Source organism: Patella vulgata, chromosome 3, assembly GCF_932274485.2.
Source record: "Patella vulgata chromosome 3, xgPatVulg1.2, whole genome shotgun sequence".
Classification (NCBI taxonomy): domain Eukaryota; kingdom Metazoa; phylum Mollusca; class Gastropoda; family Patellidae; genus Patella; species Patella vulgata.
In genome coordinates, this window is record NC_065881.2 from 44,928,807 (window position 1) to 44,941,735 (window position 12,929).

General features: G+C 31.9%; 1 protein-coding gene across 13 annotated transcripts in view; it reads left to right on the forward strand.

Annotated features, from left to right (window-relative positions):
* The window catches only part of LOC126815796 (FH1/FH2 domain-containing protein 3), an 84,138-nt gene extending 71,902 nt beyond the window's left edge, over window positions 1-12,236 (forward strand). For 7 of the 13 annotated variants that reach the window (XM_050541741.2, XM_050541736.2, XM_050541745.2 and 4 more), the window contains 11 exons: window positions 33-218; window positions 392-511; window positions 2,711-2,872; window positions 3,378-3,496; window positions 4,158-4,232; window positions 4,371-4,563; window positions 5,217-5,340; window positions 5,594-5,755; window positions 6,513-6,583; window positions 8,000-8,045; window positions 9,839-12,236. In XM_050541741.2, the coding sequence (XP_050397698.2) occupies window positions 33-218; window positions 392-511; window positions 2,711-2,872; window positions 3,378-3,496; window positions 4,158-4,232; window positions 4,371-4,563; window positions 5,217-5,340; window positions 5,594-5,755; window positions 6,513-6,574 (1,203 nt within the window). In that variant the 3' untranslated portion in view covers window positions 6,575-6,583; window positions 8,000-8,045; window positions 9,839-12,236. Of the gene's footprint in view, window positions 1-32; window positions 219-391; window positions 512-2,710; window positions 2,873-3,377; window positions 3,497-4,157; window positions 4,233-4,370; window positions 4,564-5,216; window positions 5,341-5,593; window positions 5,756-6,512; window positions 6,584-7,433; window positions 7,457-7,999; window positions 8,046-9,838 lie in introns of all 13 variants that reach the window. The other 6 variants (XM_050541735.2, XM_050541748.2, XM_050541739.2 and 3 more) reach the window with 5 other exon arrangements.
* The last annotated feature ends 693 nt before the right edge of the window (window positions 12,237-12,929 follow it).

Sequence of the window (12,929 nt, forward strand, 5' to 3'; positions counted from 1 at the left end):
TGACCCTTAATCATATCATTTGTTTTCAACAGAAAATCCTGAATAAATTATTACCAACAGAAGAAGAGAAACAGTTAATATTAGATGCTCAGATTGCTAATCCTGATATCCCTCTTGGTACAGCTGAACAGTTCTTATTAACTTTATCATCAATCAACGAATTATATGCTAGATTACGTCTCTGGTTGTTTAAACTAGAATATGAACAGTTGGAACAGGTAAGTAATTTTTATGATGTAGAATTTTTTTGTAATTTACACTATTGACAGTCATCGTTGCTTCTGTTTTAAAAGAGCTGGCCTATATATATTTTACCTTGTGAAAGATAATTTGCATGTAAAGATTTGTTAAATATTTGTTTTTTAAATTAGTTACTGTATGTTTATTATAGGAAGTATCTGAACCTCTCATGGATCTGAAGAAAGGAATAGAAGAGTTGTGTGTTAACAAAACTTTTAAATATATTTTATCAGTTCTACTAGGAATTGGTAACTTCTTAAACGGTAGTCAGGTAGGTCTTTCAATTTAATTCTGATTTCACTAAATTAAATAATTTTTGGACTATTCCGATCTTCATAGAAGAAGAAAATTGAAATACCCATTTTCTCCAAACAGTTTTATAATAATAATAATCTTTATTCACAAAAACCATCAGTTTACAAGAATTCATTAAATTTCATTGTACATTTTCATTATATTCATAAATTCATTTCACATCAAACTATAAACAATATAGATTTAACATTAATTAATAGTATCTGAAAATAATATATATAAATTTTATTAAACATCAGGCTATTTCTTAACAGTATATGGGACAATGTATTTTCAATGAATTTACATAATTTTAATAGTTTGTTACCCTTAACATGCAATATCTCATTCATTTTACGAGTGGATGGAAATTGGAAATAATATCTCTTTACATATTGAGACCTGTAGTCCGTAAAAAATGGATACTCTAACAAATAATGGAATTCGTCTCCTATATTTAGTCTACATAGATGACATTTCCTTTCCTGTCTTGGTATATTGGTATATGATAAAGTCTCAATAGGCAATTGATGACTTCTACATCGCATTTTTGAAAGACACTTACAAAATTTTGGGGTCAGATTTAACATGTAGTCTTCTAATTCAAATTGTTTCTTAAGTATTCTATAATTGATACATTTACTACTTTCTGATATTTTTGTAAATGTTTCATGCAGTCACTTTTGGGTCATTGGAATGTTCTGTCATGAGATTCAAGACAAACCTTACATTGGTAACAAGTAAACAAGTTTAATATCAAAAACAAAAAGAAATCATAACAAGCCAGAAGTCGCTAGAAACGAAATCAATGAAATTCCTATCTTGAAAATAAATAGAACGCAATCAACTACATGAGCGATGCATCATCCATGTCCCATTGCACATTCCTGATCTTATTGGTACGCTCCCTATTAAAACCCTTGCACAGAGATGTACATGGTTGACCATTATTCTGATCTGCCTTATACATCTCTCTGCACATGTTTTGATAGGGACAGTACCAATATGATAAGGGGTGTGCAGGAGGACGAGGATGATGAATAACTGATGTAGTGAACTGCATTGTATTTATTTCCAAGATAGGATATTTTTGTTGCGTTTCTGGCGACTTCTGGCTTGTTCAGAATCTCATGACAGAACATTCCAGTCACCCAATGGGGACCACAAGATATCATTTTACCATGCTTCAAAAGCCATACAAAGTGGTAGGCTGAGACACCGGAAATTGGTATTCCTCACCGGAATTCAATGAAACTACTTCCATTTGCTTTAAGTGTATCATAGATGGAGTTGGCATGATGACAAAACCCCAGAATGAACTTCAGATTATGAAAATCCAACCATTGTTGGCAGAGATAGCCATGGAATCGGTCAGAGGGGTCCGGATTTTAAAAAAGCCCCTCCCAGAGGGGTCAAGGGTCGAAAAAATTTGAACCCCAGAATGAACTTCAGATCATGAAAATCCAAAGGTTATTGGCTGAATTCAATCCGACACCAGAAATTGGTATTTCCTACCGGAAGTCAGTAAAGACTACTTCCATTCGCTTTAAGTGTATCATAGATGGGGCGGCATCATGAAAAAACACCAGAATGAACTTCAGATCATGAAAATCCAACCATTATTGGCGGAGATTGCCATGGCCTCGGTCAGAGGGATCCTGATTTCATAATTGCTCCTCCCAGACGGTTCAAGGGGTCGGAAAATTTGAACTCCGACATTTTTGGATAGCTTGGTCCAACATCAACCCAAAACAACAAAAAAATCAATTTTAGCATACAAATCCTACGGGATGACATGTCATACCACACTATTACGTTTGCTTCAACCATTTGCGATTAACATTTTGACCATGTTGGTGTCATATATAAAAAGACCAGCATTACCTAGGATCGATTTAATGTTATTAATCCAACCAAAATTATCATATACAGTACTAATAAACAACATAATGCTATATGTGAACGTATTAGGGTTTCCAGTGATAATATACCATTACATTAGGAGTAGAGTTTTTGACAGCTGGTCAAACTGTTGATCTGGTTGAGCCATGTACTGTTTTCTAACAGTTAAGACCTCTATTACAACCCCACTCACCACCCTCAAAGTAAGGGAGTTGGAAGGAGGGGTTCTAAAAAAAAATTTTTTTTGTTGACTTACTTAAATTTTCTGTTGCAGGCTCGTGGTTTTAGTTTAGATTTCTTAACGAAAGTACCAGAAGTTAAAGATACAGCTCATAAACACTCATTATTACATCATCTATGTGTTATGATATTAGAACAGTTTCCTGGTACTAGTGATCTATATTCAGAAATAGGTCCATTAACACGATGTTCTAGGGTAAGTTATAATCTCATTATTAAACCTGCAGGACGGAGGGCCTGACAGTGACAAGGACAGCTGTCTAGTCATTCGGATGAGATGAAAAACCGAGGTCCCGTGTACACATTGGCGTGCACGTAAAAGATCACTTTACAGGTGGAATTCGATATAAGAGTAGGCCATAGTGCCGCTGTCCGAGCAAAATTTCCCTCATAGCACACTGTATAGCGTATGCCCGTCTTCATTTGACCAGTTCGGAGCAAAACAGTAGGACGTTAAACCCCATTTCATTTCATTTCATCATTAAACCTATCGGGAAGTAATGAAAGGGTCATATATCATCTTAGTTTTAAACGAAAGCATTCTGACTATATTTGCCTAATAACTATTTTTTAGGTTTATCTTGCATGGAAATTAGGTAGACAAAAGCTGTCTAATTAGTTATTAGAGAGTGTGGTGGAAAACCCTGGAAAATTTTGTTTTTAAATATGAATTAGTACCTATAATAATATTCTATTTGCAGGTTGACTGGGATGAGTTAGAAAAGAAATTATTAAAGATGGAAAGAGATTGTAAAGCATCATGGGATTACTTACGTGCTATTGTTAAACATGATGGAGCATCCTCAGAGTTCAAGGGAAAGTGAGTAGGCTACCATATATCTATTTAACTGTACATGGACATTTCAGTGATATGAAAGATTTCTAATTCAATAATTTACTTGTGCTCCCAAGCAGTGCGAGAAAACCAGAAAAACTTGGGGGATTAGGCAGGCAACTATACTTTCGGTCATGAACCCATGACTTACATAGTTAGATAAGGCCATGGTTTATTGATCCGATGACCCTACTTTTCACAAATTTGGAAAATGATATAATTCTAACACATGTATTATTTTTTTTATTATTTTGACATTGACCATACTTTTCACAAATTTGGAAAATATAATTGTTACACATTTTTTGTCATTTTGCCGTCGACTCTACAATGAATGTCCTGTTGCCGATGACAGACATTGATTAGCGTAGCGCGGTCACAGTAAACAAGTGAGTAATTCCTAATGGCTGCTTTTGTTGCGGGAGGTTTTGTCACATCAAATTGTTGTTTATAGGAATATATGAGTATCCAGTATTATTTATGATATGGCCTAACAGACCTTATTATCTACAGTCCTTCTGTTGATCCAGACCTTAAACTCCATCACCATAGATAGATTTATTGCTTTACAACTTCCAGTTTATACACAGTACTTTTGTAAATTTTAAGAAATACTAAACAGTTTCTATTTGTTTTTATATTTTAGAATGTTGGTGTTTTTAGCAGATGCAGCTGAAAGAATCATGATATTACAAATAATTTATAAACGGGTTTTAAATAGGTAAGTTAGCTTTATTTCTGTAACAGGAGTGACTAAATATAGGTGTGTAAGTTGGTTAACCTTGTTTCCATTCAAAAATATTCCAGCCCTGTTTGTATTTGAAGAACTGTTCTTTAGATTAATCTCTTATACTTCTAGATATCACAAACTTCTATTATTCATGGGACTTCCAGTATATGCAGCAAGGGAACAGAAAATAAATGCATTCTGTAAAATAATCAGTGAGTTTGCACTTGAATATAGAACAACTAGAGATAAGGTGATACAACAACAACTCAAGAAAGCCAATCAGAGAGAGCGTAACAGAACAAGAGGAAAGATGATTAATGAGGTGAGAATGGTTGTACAAATTATGGACATAGATCATTGCTATACGTATGAAGGATGCACTGCTGTACCTTTAGAGGAGTACCAATAAATGTTATAATTCTCCATGGGGAGAAGGCACTTGCTTGCTAACCTGGAGTTCGATCCCAGTGTTGGCCAATAAGGTTCCTCTGGATTTTCTGGCGTGGTTTCCCCTTGTCAGAATGCAGAACGGAAAGCCTGGCAAGGTACATGGTCTTGTCATTTACATATTGGCATAGGCGAACGGGAAATTTTTGACTGGGGGGGGCAGTGGTGGTTGGTGCCCAAAAAATGTAGTAAGGTTCTTAGTATGTTACATAATAATAATAAATTCGCTGTTAAATTGGACACATTCAAGAACACAATATTTTTTTTATACAACTTTTACAAAGTACAATTGTGTGCCCAAATTTTCCCAGCATTTGGTGCCCAAAATGGGGGGGCCTACGCCTATGCATATTGGTGTACACTTAAAAGACCCCTTAGTTGGGAGTCAATTGCTGTCTTGGCAAAGTGCCCTCATAGCACACTGTATGGCATATGGTCGTATGCCCATCTTCATTAGCCAGATAGGTGCAGAAAAGTAGGATGTTAAACCACATTTCATTCATTCATTCATTTTATTTTCTGTTGCAGACTGAGAACTTTTCTAAATCAAAGGATGCAAAGACTGATGATGCTTTACATGCTGTATTAAAGAATGGGTATGCTAGTTGTGATGAACGAGGTTTACCTGGTCAGAGAATCAGAAGGAAACATGGTAAGACTCCTACAACATAGGAAAATAATGGAATCCAAAGAGTGAAAAAACAATCAGTTTTGCTGACAAAATTATGTTTTTTTTGTAAATTACATCTACTTTGCTTATATATAATTGCAATTTTCGAATGAATAAGAATAATCGAGGATTGGTTAATCAGGTGCAGATCATAGAGAATGTATGAAAGGGTATTGTGAAATGTGTATGTTTACAATAGCTTGTATTAAAGAGACATATTTCTGCTATTTTTCAGATGCTAAAAGTTTAGGTGCAAGTAAAGGAAGTATTACAACAGATTCTGAAATGTATGATACTGGTGATGATGAATTGTTAGAAGCTTGTGTCAGAACAGCTACAGGTCAGACCGGTCGAGCACCAAGAGAACGAAGAAGATCAAGAAGCAATAGAAAGTCCTGTACGTATTTACATTAATATTAAACTATTTCTATTATTGCTTCACTCGAGTTCGCTGTTTTATCTTTTAAGGTTCGAGCTTTTGCTTTTAATATAAAGTCTTATTGTATTGATTAAATAATTGATCACATTGATTATTTTGCAGTCGTAGCTATATATAAAGTGCTTTTATAGGGTTATTTTAAAGGTGGCTTTTATTATGTATCTATTCTAGTAATACGGTCACAATTTAAATCGTAAAAATACCTCTTAAGTTGATTATCAATGTACTAGCAGGCATGTAAGAGAGTATTCAATATCTTACAGATCATAAAATTTGATTCGAGTTTTTGTTTCAAAATCGCAATGAATAGCCCCCTTGTCAGTGATCTAGGAAGGGGGGCCTGGCAAGGGACAATGTACAGTTGTTCGGATGGAACGGAAAAACAAGGTCCCATGTACATATTGGTGTGCATGTAAAATAACCCTTGACAGTTGGAATTCGATTTCAGAGTAGGCATGGCTTATGACCGTCTTCATTAGCCCAGGAGGAGTTAAACCCCATTTCATTTCATTCATTTTCAATGAATAGCAAGAAATAAAATCCACCTTTGAAGTTACAAAACACACCATATTTCAATATATTATTGATATCAAAGGGTCATAGCACTGTACACCCATTATTTTCATTTTATTTCACACTCTTTCCCCTCACTTCTATCTCTCTCTCTCTCTCTCTCTATTCAAATCATGGTTCTAACCATTTGTAATTTGCTCAGGGGATGTCTTACACGAAAACTTAGATGAATTACGAAATGTCCTTGTTCAAAAAGAGCGGTGATATTATGTGGTAAGATATGGATGTGTACCCTTAGACAGAACATCCACCACCATTTTTACTTTTACATTGTGTGAAGGATAACCATTTTACAAAAATTACCTCCTTTTGATCAACTCTCCCATATTAACACATGTCACATGGTTCTATTTATCATGGCTTGCTATATACAGTGCAACATGAATAATCTGTAAGATCATGTAGAATATGACAGCATCATACACCTCGAGTTAATACTCATTATTCATGAGTTTTGTTGTTGGGAGTTGGTGACTTAACACTGAATGGTGAGGAAAGCAAGAACATAACATTTATATTTGAAAGGAAGTGAGAGTTGATGAAGCATTGATTATTGTTTTCAGATAATCCAGTTATTAACAGTTGTTATAGTACTCTTGGGGGTGGGAGTGACAGGGGATTTCAATTTTAGTTTGAATTTTGTTTCATTTTTTCTTTTTTTTTCCCTGTTGTGTTCTATTCATATCTTGGTTGGATGATGTTACAATGTAACATTGATATGGATAAACTTTCATGGTTGAATTGTCTTAAATTCATTTCGAAGTCTTTTTGATCCCCCCAAAAACATTGACTTGTTTTGGCTTTTTAGTTGAATTTTTAAAGCAAATCAACACTCCAAAACAAATTGGAAAAGTAGGACCTTAAAACCCATGGCATTTATTCATTCATTCAAGACAAATCAGCCAGTTACGCATATTCTGTATTATTTGCTTCTTTCTAAAATTAAGTTATATATACATTTTTTTTTTAAATGGGAATTAATACTAACTCTTTTTAGTTTTTTATCTGGTCTGTTTATTTGCACCAATTTTTATATCTATTTTTAATTTGCCAATTATTTCAGCATTTTGGGATAGTGATTATTAGGTAATATTATATGTGCAGCTAAAGTGTTGTTGACATGTTCAGTGTAAATATATATAAATGTTGGATATGCCAGGTTGATATGCATCCGTTTGTTAGGATCACATATATCATATCACTTAAACTTGCGTCATCATACCATTTGTTGAAATTAACCACTGTCATGGTGTTCTTTGTGTCTTAGTAGTGTCATAATGTATGTGGATCATTTACATACATATATTATCACTATCACAATTAATACTCATGTAGATGTATTTGATTTTGATGACATCTTTTCTACAATTCATTTAAATCTAAAACACAAATTTTACACAGCTTGCTTGTCTCTGTTTTATTTAATTGTAAAATGAAAATGCCTTATTATAAGTAATTTATATTTTTAAAACATAGGTTTGTGTGCCATAATTTTGAACTTTATTTTAATTTGAGTGCAATTTTCTTTTCTTACTAATTGTAAGATAAAATTGATATTGACCATGTGTATACTATCAAGTATATATACAATAGATGTTTAAATTAAAAACATCTTGTCTTATATCTTAGTTGGAGAATTATAGAAGGCACATCCCAAAGATTTCTGAAATCTCAGGTTAGACATGGGTTTGCTCTTATTTTAAAACATATTTGACCCGAAACAGCTTTGCCATAACTTTATACATTTTGTCTTGTTGCAAGTGCTGCATAATTAGATATTTGTCTCAACTGAGTTGTTTTATAATTATTGTTTACAGCTAGCAACAAAATAATAACATGCTTTCATTGATATTTCTTGTACGGTACCAAACTGACCTACAACATTTTAGCTTGGATATGTTTTCAGTGGATGATTACTCACTACATTCTCTTAAATGTCAGTTTGACTTCAGAGTCCGACCTCATTGCCTCATTTGATGTGTTGAAAGTTCAAATCTTCAATAAATGTATTTTAAGAAATCCTAAACAGCTAAATCTGCCTATTGCAGGTCTTTCTATGGGCAGTAAATATTATATAAATTATTAATTAGACATTTATTAACTGTGATGGTAAAGTTTGGTACATGCTAGAATTATAATGATTACATATTAGAAATAACAAACTATTTAAGGTGTAAAAAGAAGAAAGTGAATGCACATCTCTCACAATGGCCTACAAATATTGATCTACAGAAAATTATTCTACAAACTGAAACTATCCTATTTAGAAAAGTCTGTCAGAATAGTTTAAGACTCAAGTTAAAAATTAAACATGATGAAGTCTATGCTTTTATTGAATATTAACAAATTCCATAATTAGACATTAGTAGAGAACTAATTTTGCCTATTTAAAAGAGCTTTTTAAATTTAATTCATCTTAATTTCTTTGTTATGCATAATATTTTGTTAAGCACAAAGAACACCACATGTATCTGTATTTATGCAAGATCATCAGATTTTTTATTAATAAATTAATCACAAACTATTTGGTCATTATTCATAAGTTAGAATTTAAAGTTATGTTTTGTTAGAAGAAATATTTAGAATATAGTAGCATAGTAATTCATATTAGACATAAATATTTGCCTAGATTACTTTTATCTTTTCTATCGTCTCTTTACTTGGTCTTCACATATACATGCAGATAAAATAGTTAATAAAATGAATGGAAATGCATTTTAATTTTTTCTAAAAATATTTTTAAAATATGCCTTTTAGATTTATTAATTTACCTATGTCTTCCTATGGATAAAGACAGAATGCTCATATTCCACATTCCACATATTCCGCATATGATCACACCAACCTCTGCTATATTCAGATCAATTACTATGTACAAAAGTTCTGATTCAACCATTACCCATTGTGTGCCGAACATGGGACATGTGGATTTTGGGTGTACTGTTTTGTCTGTTGGTTTTGATTGTTTAAAATGTTTGTTAACTGGTATTGAAAAGTTCTAATTACATGAAATTACAGCATGATTTTGTGATCCTGAAACCTCATTTTTCAGTAGGATTCATTTAGTTATTAAGTTTTAACAAGTCTCTCATTTCTACTTTATAATACGTTTTAGCAGAACATAATAGATTTTCAAGAAGCCAAAGCATGTGAATAACCGGTTCTTTTAAAGGATTGAGAACGAATTTGAGTGTTTGTCTGCATGAAATAGAATATTTATATTAGAATTCCAGTTTCTTCTATTTCAAATATAAACTTTATGGGGTTTTTTTTTTTCAAATTATTTCCATCAGTCAGCCATTTCTTATCAATTATATAATATATTAATTGTTTATTTTTAGAATATATTTTAAGTTTTTAATGCAAAGTACCAAATGCAGTGAGTAAATATTTCTGAAAATCTATATTATGGTTATGATATTTTTAGAAAAACTTGTAATTCATTATGTATATTCTTTTTAATTTCAGTACGACGTACCTTGAAGGGTGGATTGACTGTCGCAGAAGTTACAGTGGTTGCTAGTTATTAGAGAGTTAGAGGAATGGATGAAGTTATCTTTAGCCCTTTTGTTGTCTTTCATCAGTTACATCATTTTTGTTTTTAAAAAGATTGTTTTTAAATGCTTAGAAGAAAGTTGTGGACTAAATTATAACAGACATCAGTTTAGTCATGTGTACATTAATGAATTATTATTATAGATAATGAACTAGTCATGAGACTCTCTGATAGATAATAAGATGGAAGGTTTTTTTTCTTTGCTCATTAAAATCTATTCTTCCTCTTCTATATATCAGTAATAAATCGATGATTTGTATAATATACCCTACTACTGCTGAATTTATTTTGACTGTGATATAATCAAGGATGAATAGATCTATTGCACATTTCCAAGACATATTAGATCTAGTTTTCGATAATCCCAGGTAGTATTGGGCATATGTTTTCTGTAGTAATGTACACAAAAATATTCTTATATATTTACCAGTAGGACAAAGATGTGTTGCAAGTAAATTACATTAAAATAGAGTGGCTCATTTGAAATATTTTAAAAGCACTTTGATGTTGTTGAATTTATTAGTAAATTTATTCACAAATTATTATAACTAATATCATACGTTTTACTATTTTTTGGTAAATGACACTCTATGTTATGGTTAAATATCTAGATTTTATGTGCCCTGACTAAAACAAAATTTACAAAAATTATCTTTTCTAGAATCTGTTTAACTGAATATGGCCATTTTAATTAGTTCTCAATAGCTACACCTGTTATCATTAACACATCTATATTTTTTAATTTTTCATTGTAAATTTTTGTGTGACAAAAAAGGGAATTGTGGATATGGACCAAGTAGAAAAAGGTTTAAATAACAATGATACATTGACGCAAAAAAATAATATTAATCATTAACTAACTATTTTCTATACCATAAGAATTTGTGCAATATTGTGTGGTTATTTTTAGTCATTCTTCATCATTTAAAACCATTCGAATATTATTTCATTTAACTTAAGTTTTCATATGCCATTTAAGTTATCAAATAAACAAATTGTAAATACACATTTGTACAGAATTTATTAAACTTCACTGTGAAATAAGCAGTTGTTAAAATAGTGTATAGCATGTAGATGCAAAGTAATTTAAATGTAGGAGAATATTTTAATGCACACCTTAATTTCTATATCAAATAGAAGTCAATTAGTACAGCTGATATTCCTTTAAAACTATAATGGGCTTCATGAACAGACAAATACAAAGCCACACCCCACCCAACAAAAATGGGGTTTGAAGAGATCAAAATTAAAATATTATTTCATTATCTGATCTGTACCTAGTCAAAAGTCTTAATTGTTTTGTTTAAGTCATCTAGTTTTAAAGAGAAAGGAAGGGTTGCATGTTCCATGTTTGAATAAATCTATTTTTATAATATTTATAGTTTATATTTATATCTTTTGTAGAAATACTGTTGAAAACATATAGCAATGCTGTGCCCTATATATTTGACATTGTTTAAATCGGTTTTGTAGAATTATTAACCATAATTATCCCTGGAAAGTTTTTTGTATTGTTTATGTTAAAAATTAGACTAAAAAAAACAGCTAATATTTTATATTCAAACCTATGTTAGCTGTGGCAAATTTTAGGTAAACGAATATCAATTGATGTAATAAAGCAATATGACAAACCACAATATATATATTATCTATGTAAGTAGTTACCAGTTTCTAATGTGTGCTTGCATGTTTTATAAATTAGCCAAACATATAACCCTTCCTGATTAAATTTCTCTACAAAACATTGCAAATAGATTTTTGAAACTTTAAGTGGTTGAAACAGTTTGCTTAACTAAGGAAATGTAACCCTAAAGTGTCTGTCATACACCTATTTGTTATTAAGTAGATACAATTACCTTTATTGTTACAGATGGTCCAAACCGCCATAAAGATTTATATCTGATCTCATGCTTATAGTCAAAATATATGTGTATTATCAAGAGGCTGAAAGAAATGTTTTGTTTCATGTGATAAATTAAAATATACAGTATTTACTCAATTGAAAGGACTTGCTGTCTCTTTTCATGCTAAAATAATAACCATAAAAAATTGAAATCTCGAATTATCTCCCTTGACACATCAAGGGAGATAATTTATATAACAGGACTCTTGCACTGATCTATATATTATACAGATCAGTGGACTCTTGCCATAGAAATCTTAACCAGTGATGAAGTTCATCAACCCTGTTATATATATTTATAAATGTAAATTATTATATTGTAGCATTGTTTATATATTCTCATGTTGCCATATTTTTGGTATGCAAATTTTTAAGCTGAATTTAAGCAAATAAATCTCTAAAAAGAACAGTTCTTGTTTTCTTTAAGGCTAAATTAAATTCATTCCATTTTCTAAAAGTTCAACTCCATAATTGTTTAAGCGACCTGTCATTCTTTGTTGGATAAAGACTGAGAGAATCCTCTTCAAAATATCGCCAGAAATATATCTTTTTAAGTAACTTGTATTCCATATAATTGTGTCAAGTGTTATTCAACCCAATAGTTTCCAGCGAGCTTGATCAAGTTGCAGTCATGAACGGCTGATTCTGCTCACAAACGAACAGTCCACAAGGAGAGAAGAGAATGTAAGTCCCCATTAGACCCTAATATAGAATTGAATAAAACCTACTTAATATTCCGCTTTAAAGGCTTGTCATCAGTGGTGTGGTCTCGATACCAAGTCTAGTGGTGTGGTCTCAATACCAAGTTTGTACTGACAAGGATTAAAGGACAATATTGGTGCCAGTCATTATCATATATGTGATAGAACTGGTTAAACATGTTCCAAATATTATCACGTGTTTAACCAGTTCTATCACATAGGTGATATTGACTGGCACCAATATTGTCCTTTAAGGTAGCCTGCCTTACCTCCTGGGCTTCTACAGGTCATTCGGCTTCTCTCAGTGCTCAAGATCCCTTATGTACAAACAAATTATGGATATAAAATTCTGCCATGTTATTGCAATAATGACCAAGTTTGTGTCAAGTGGAGTTAAAT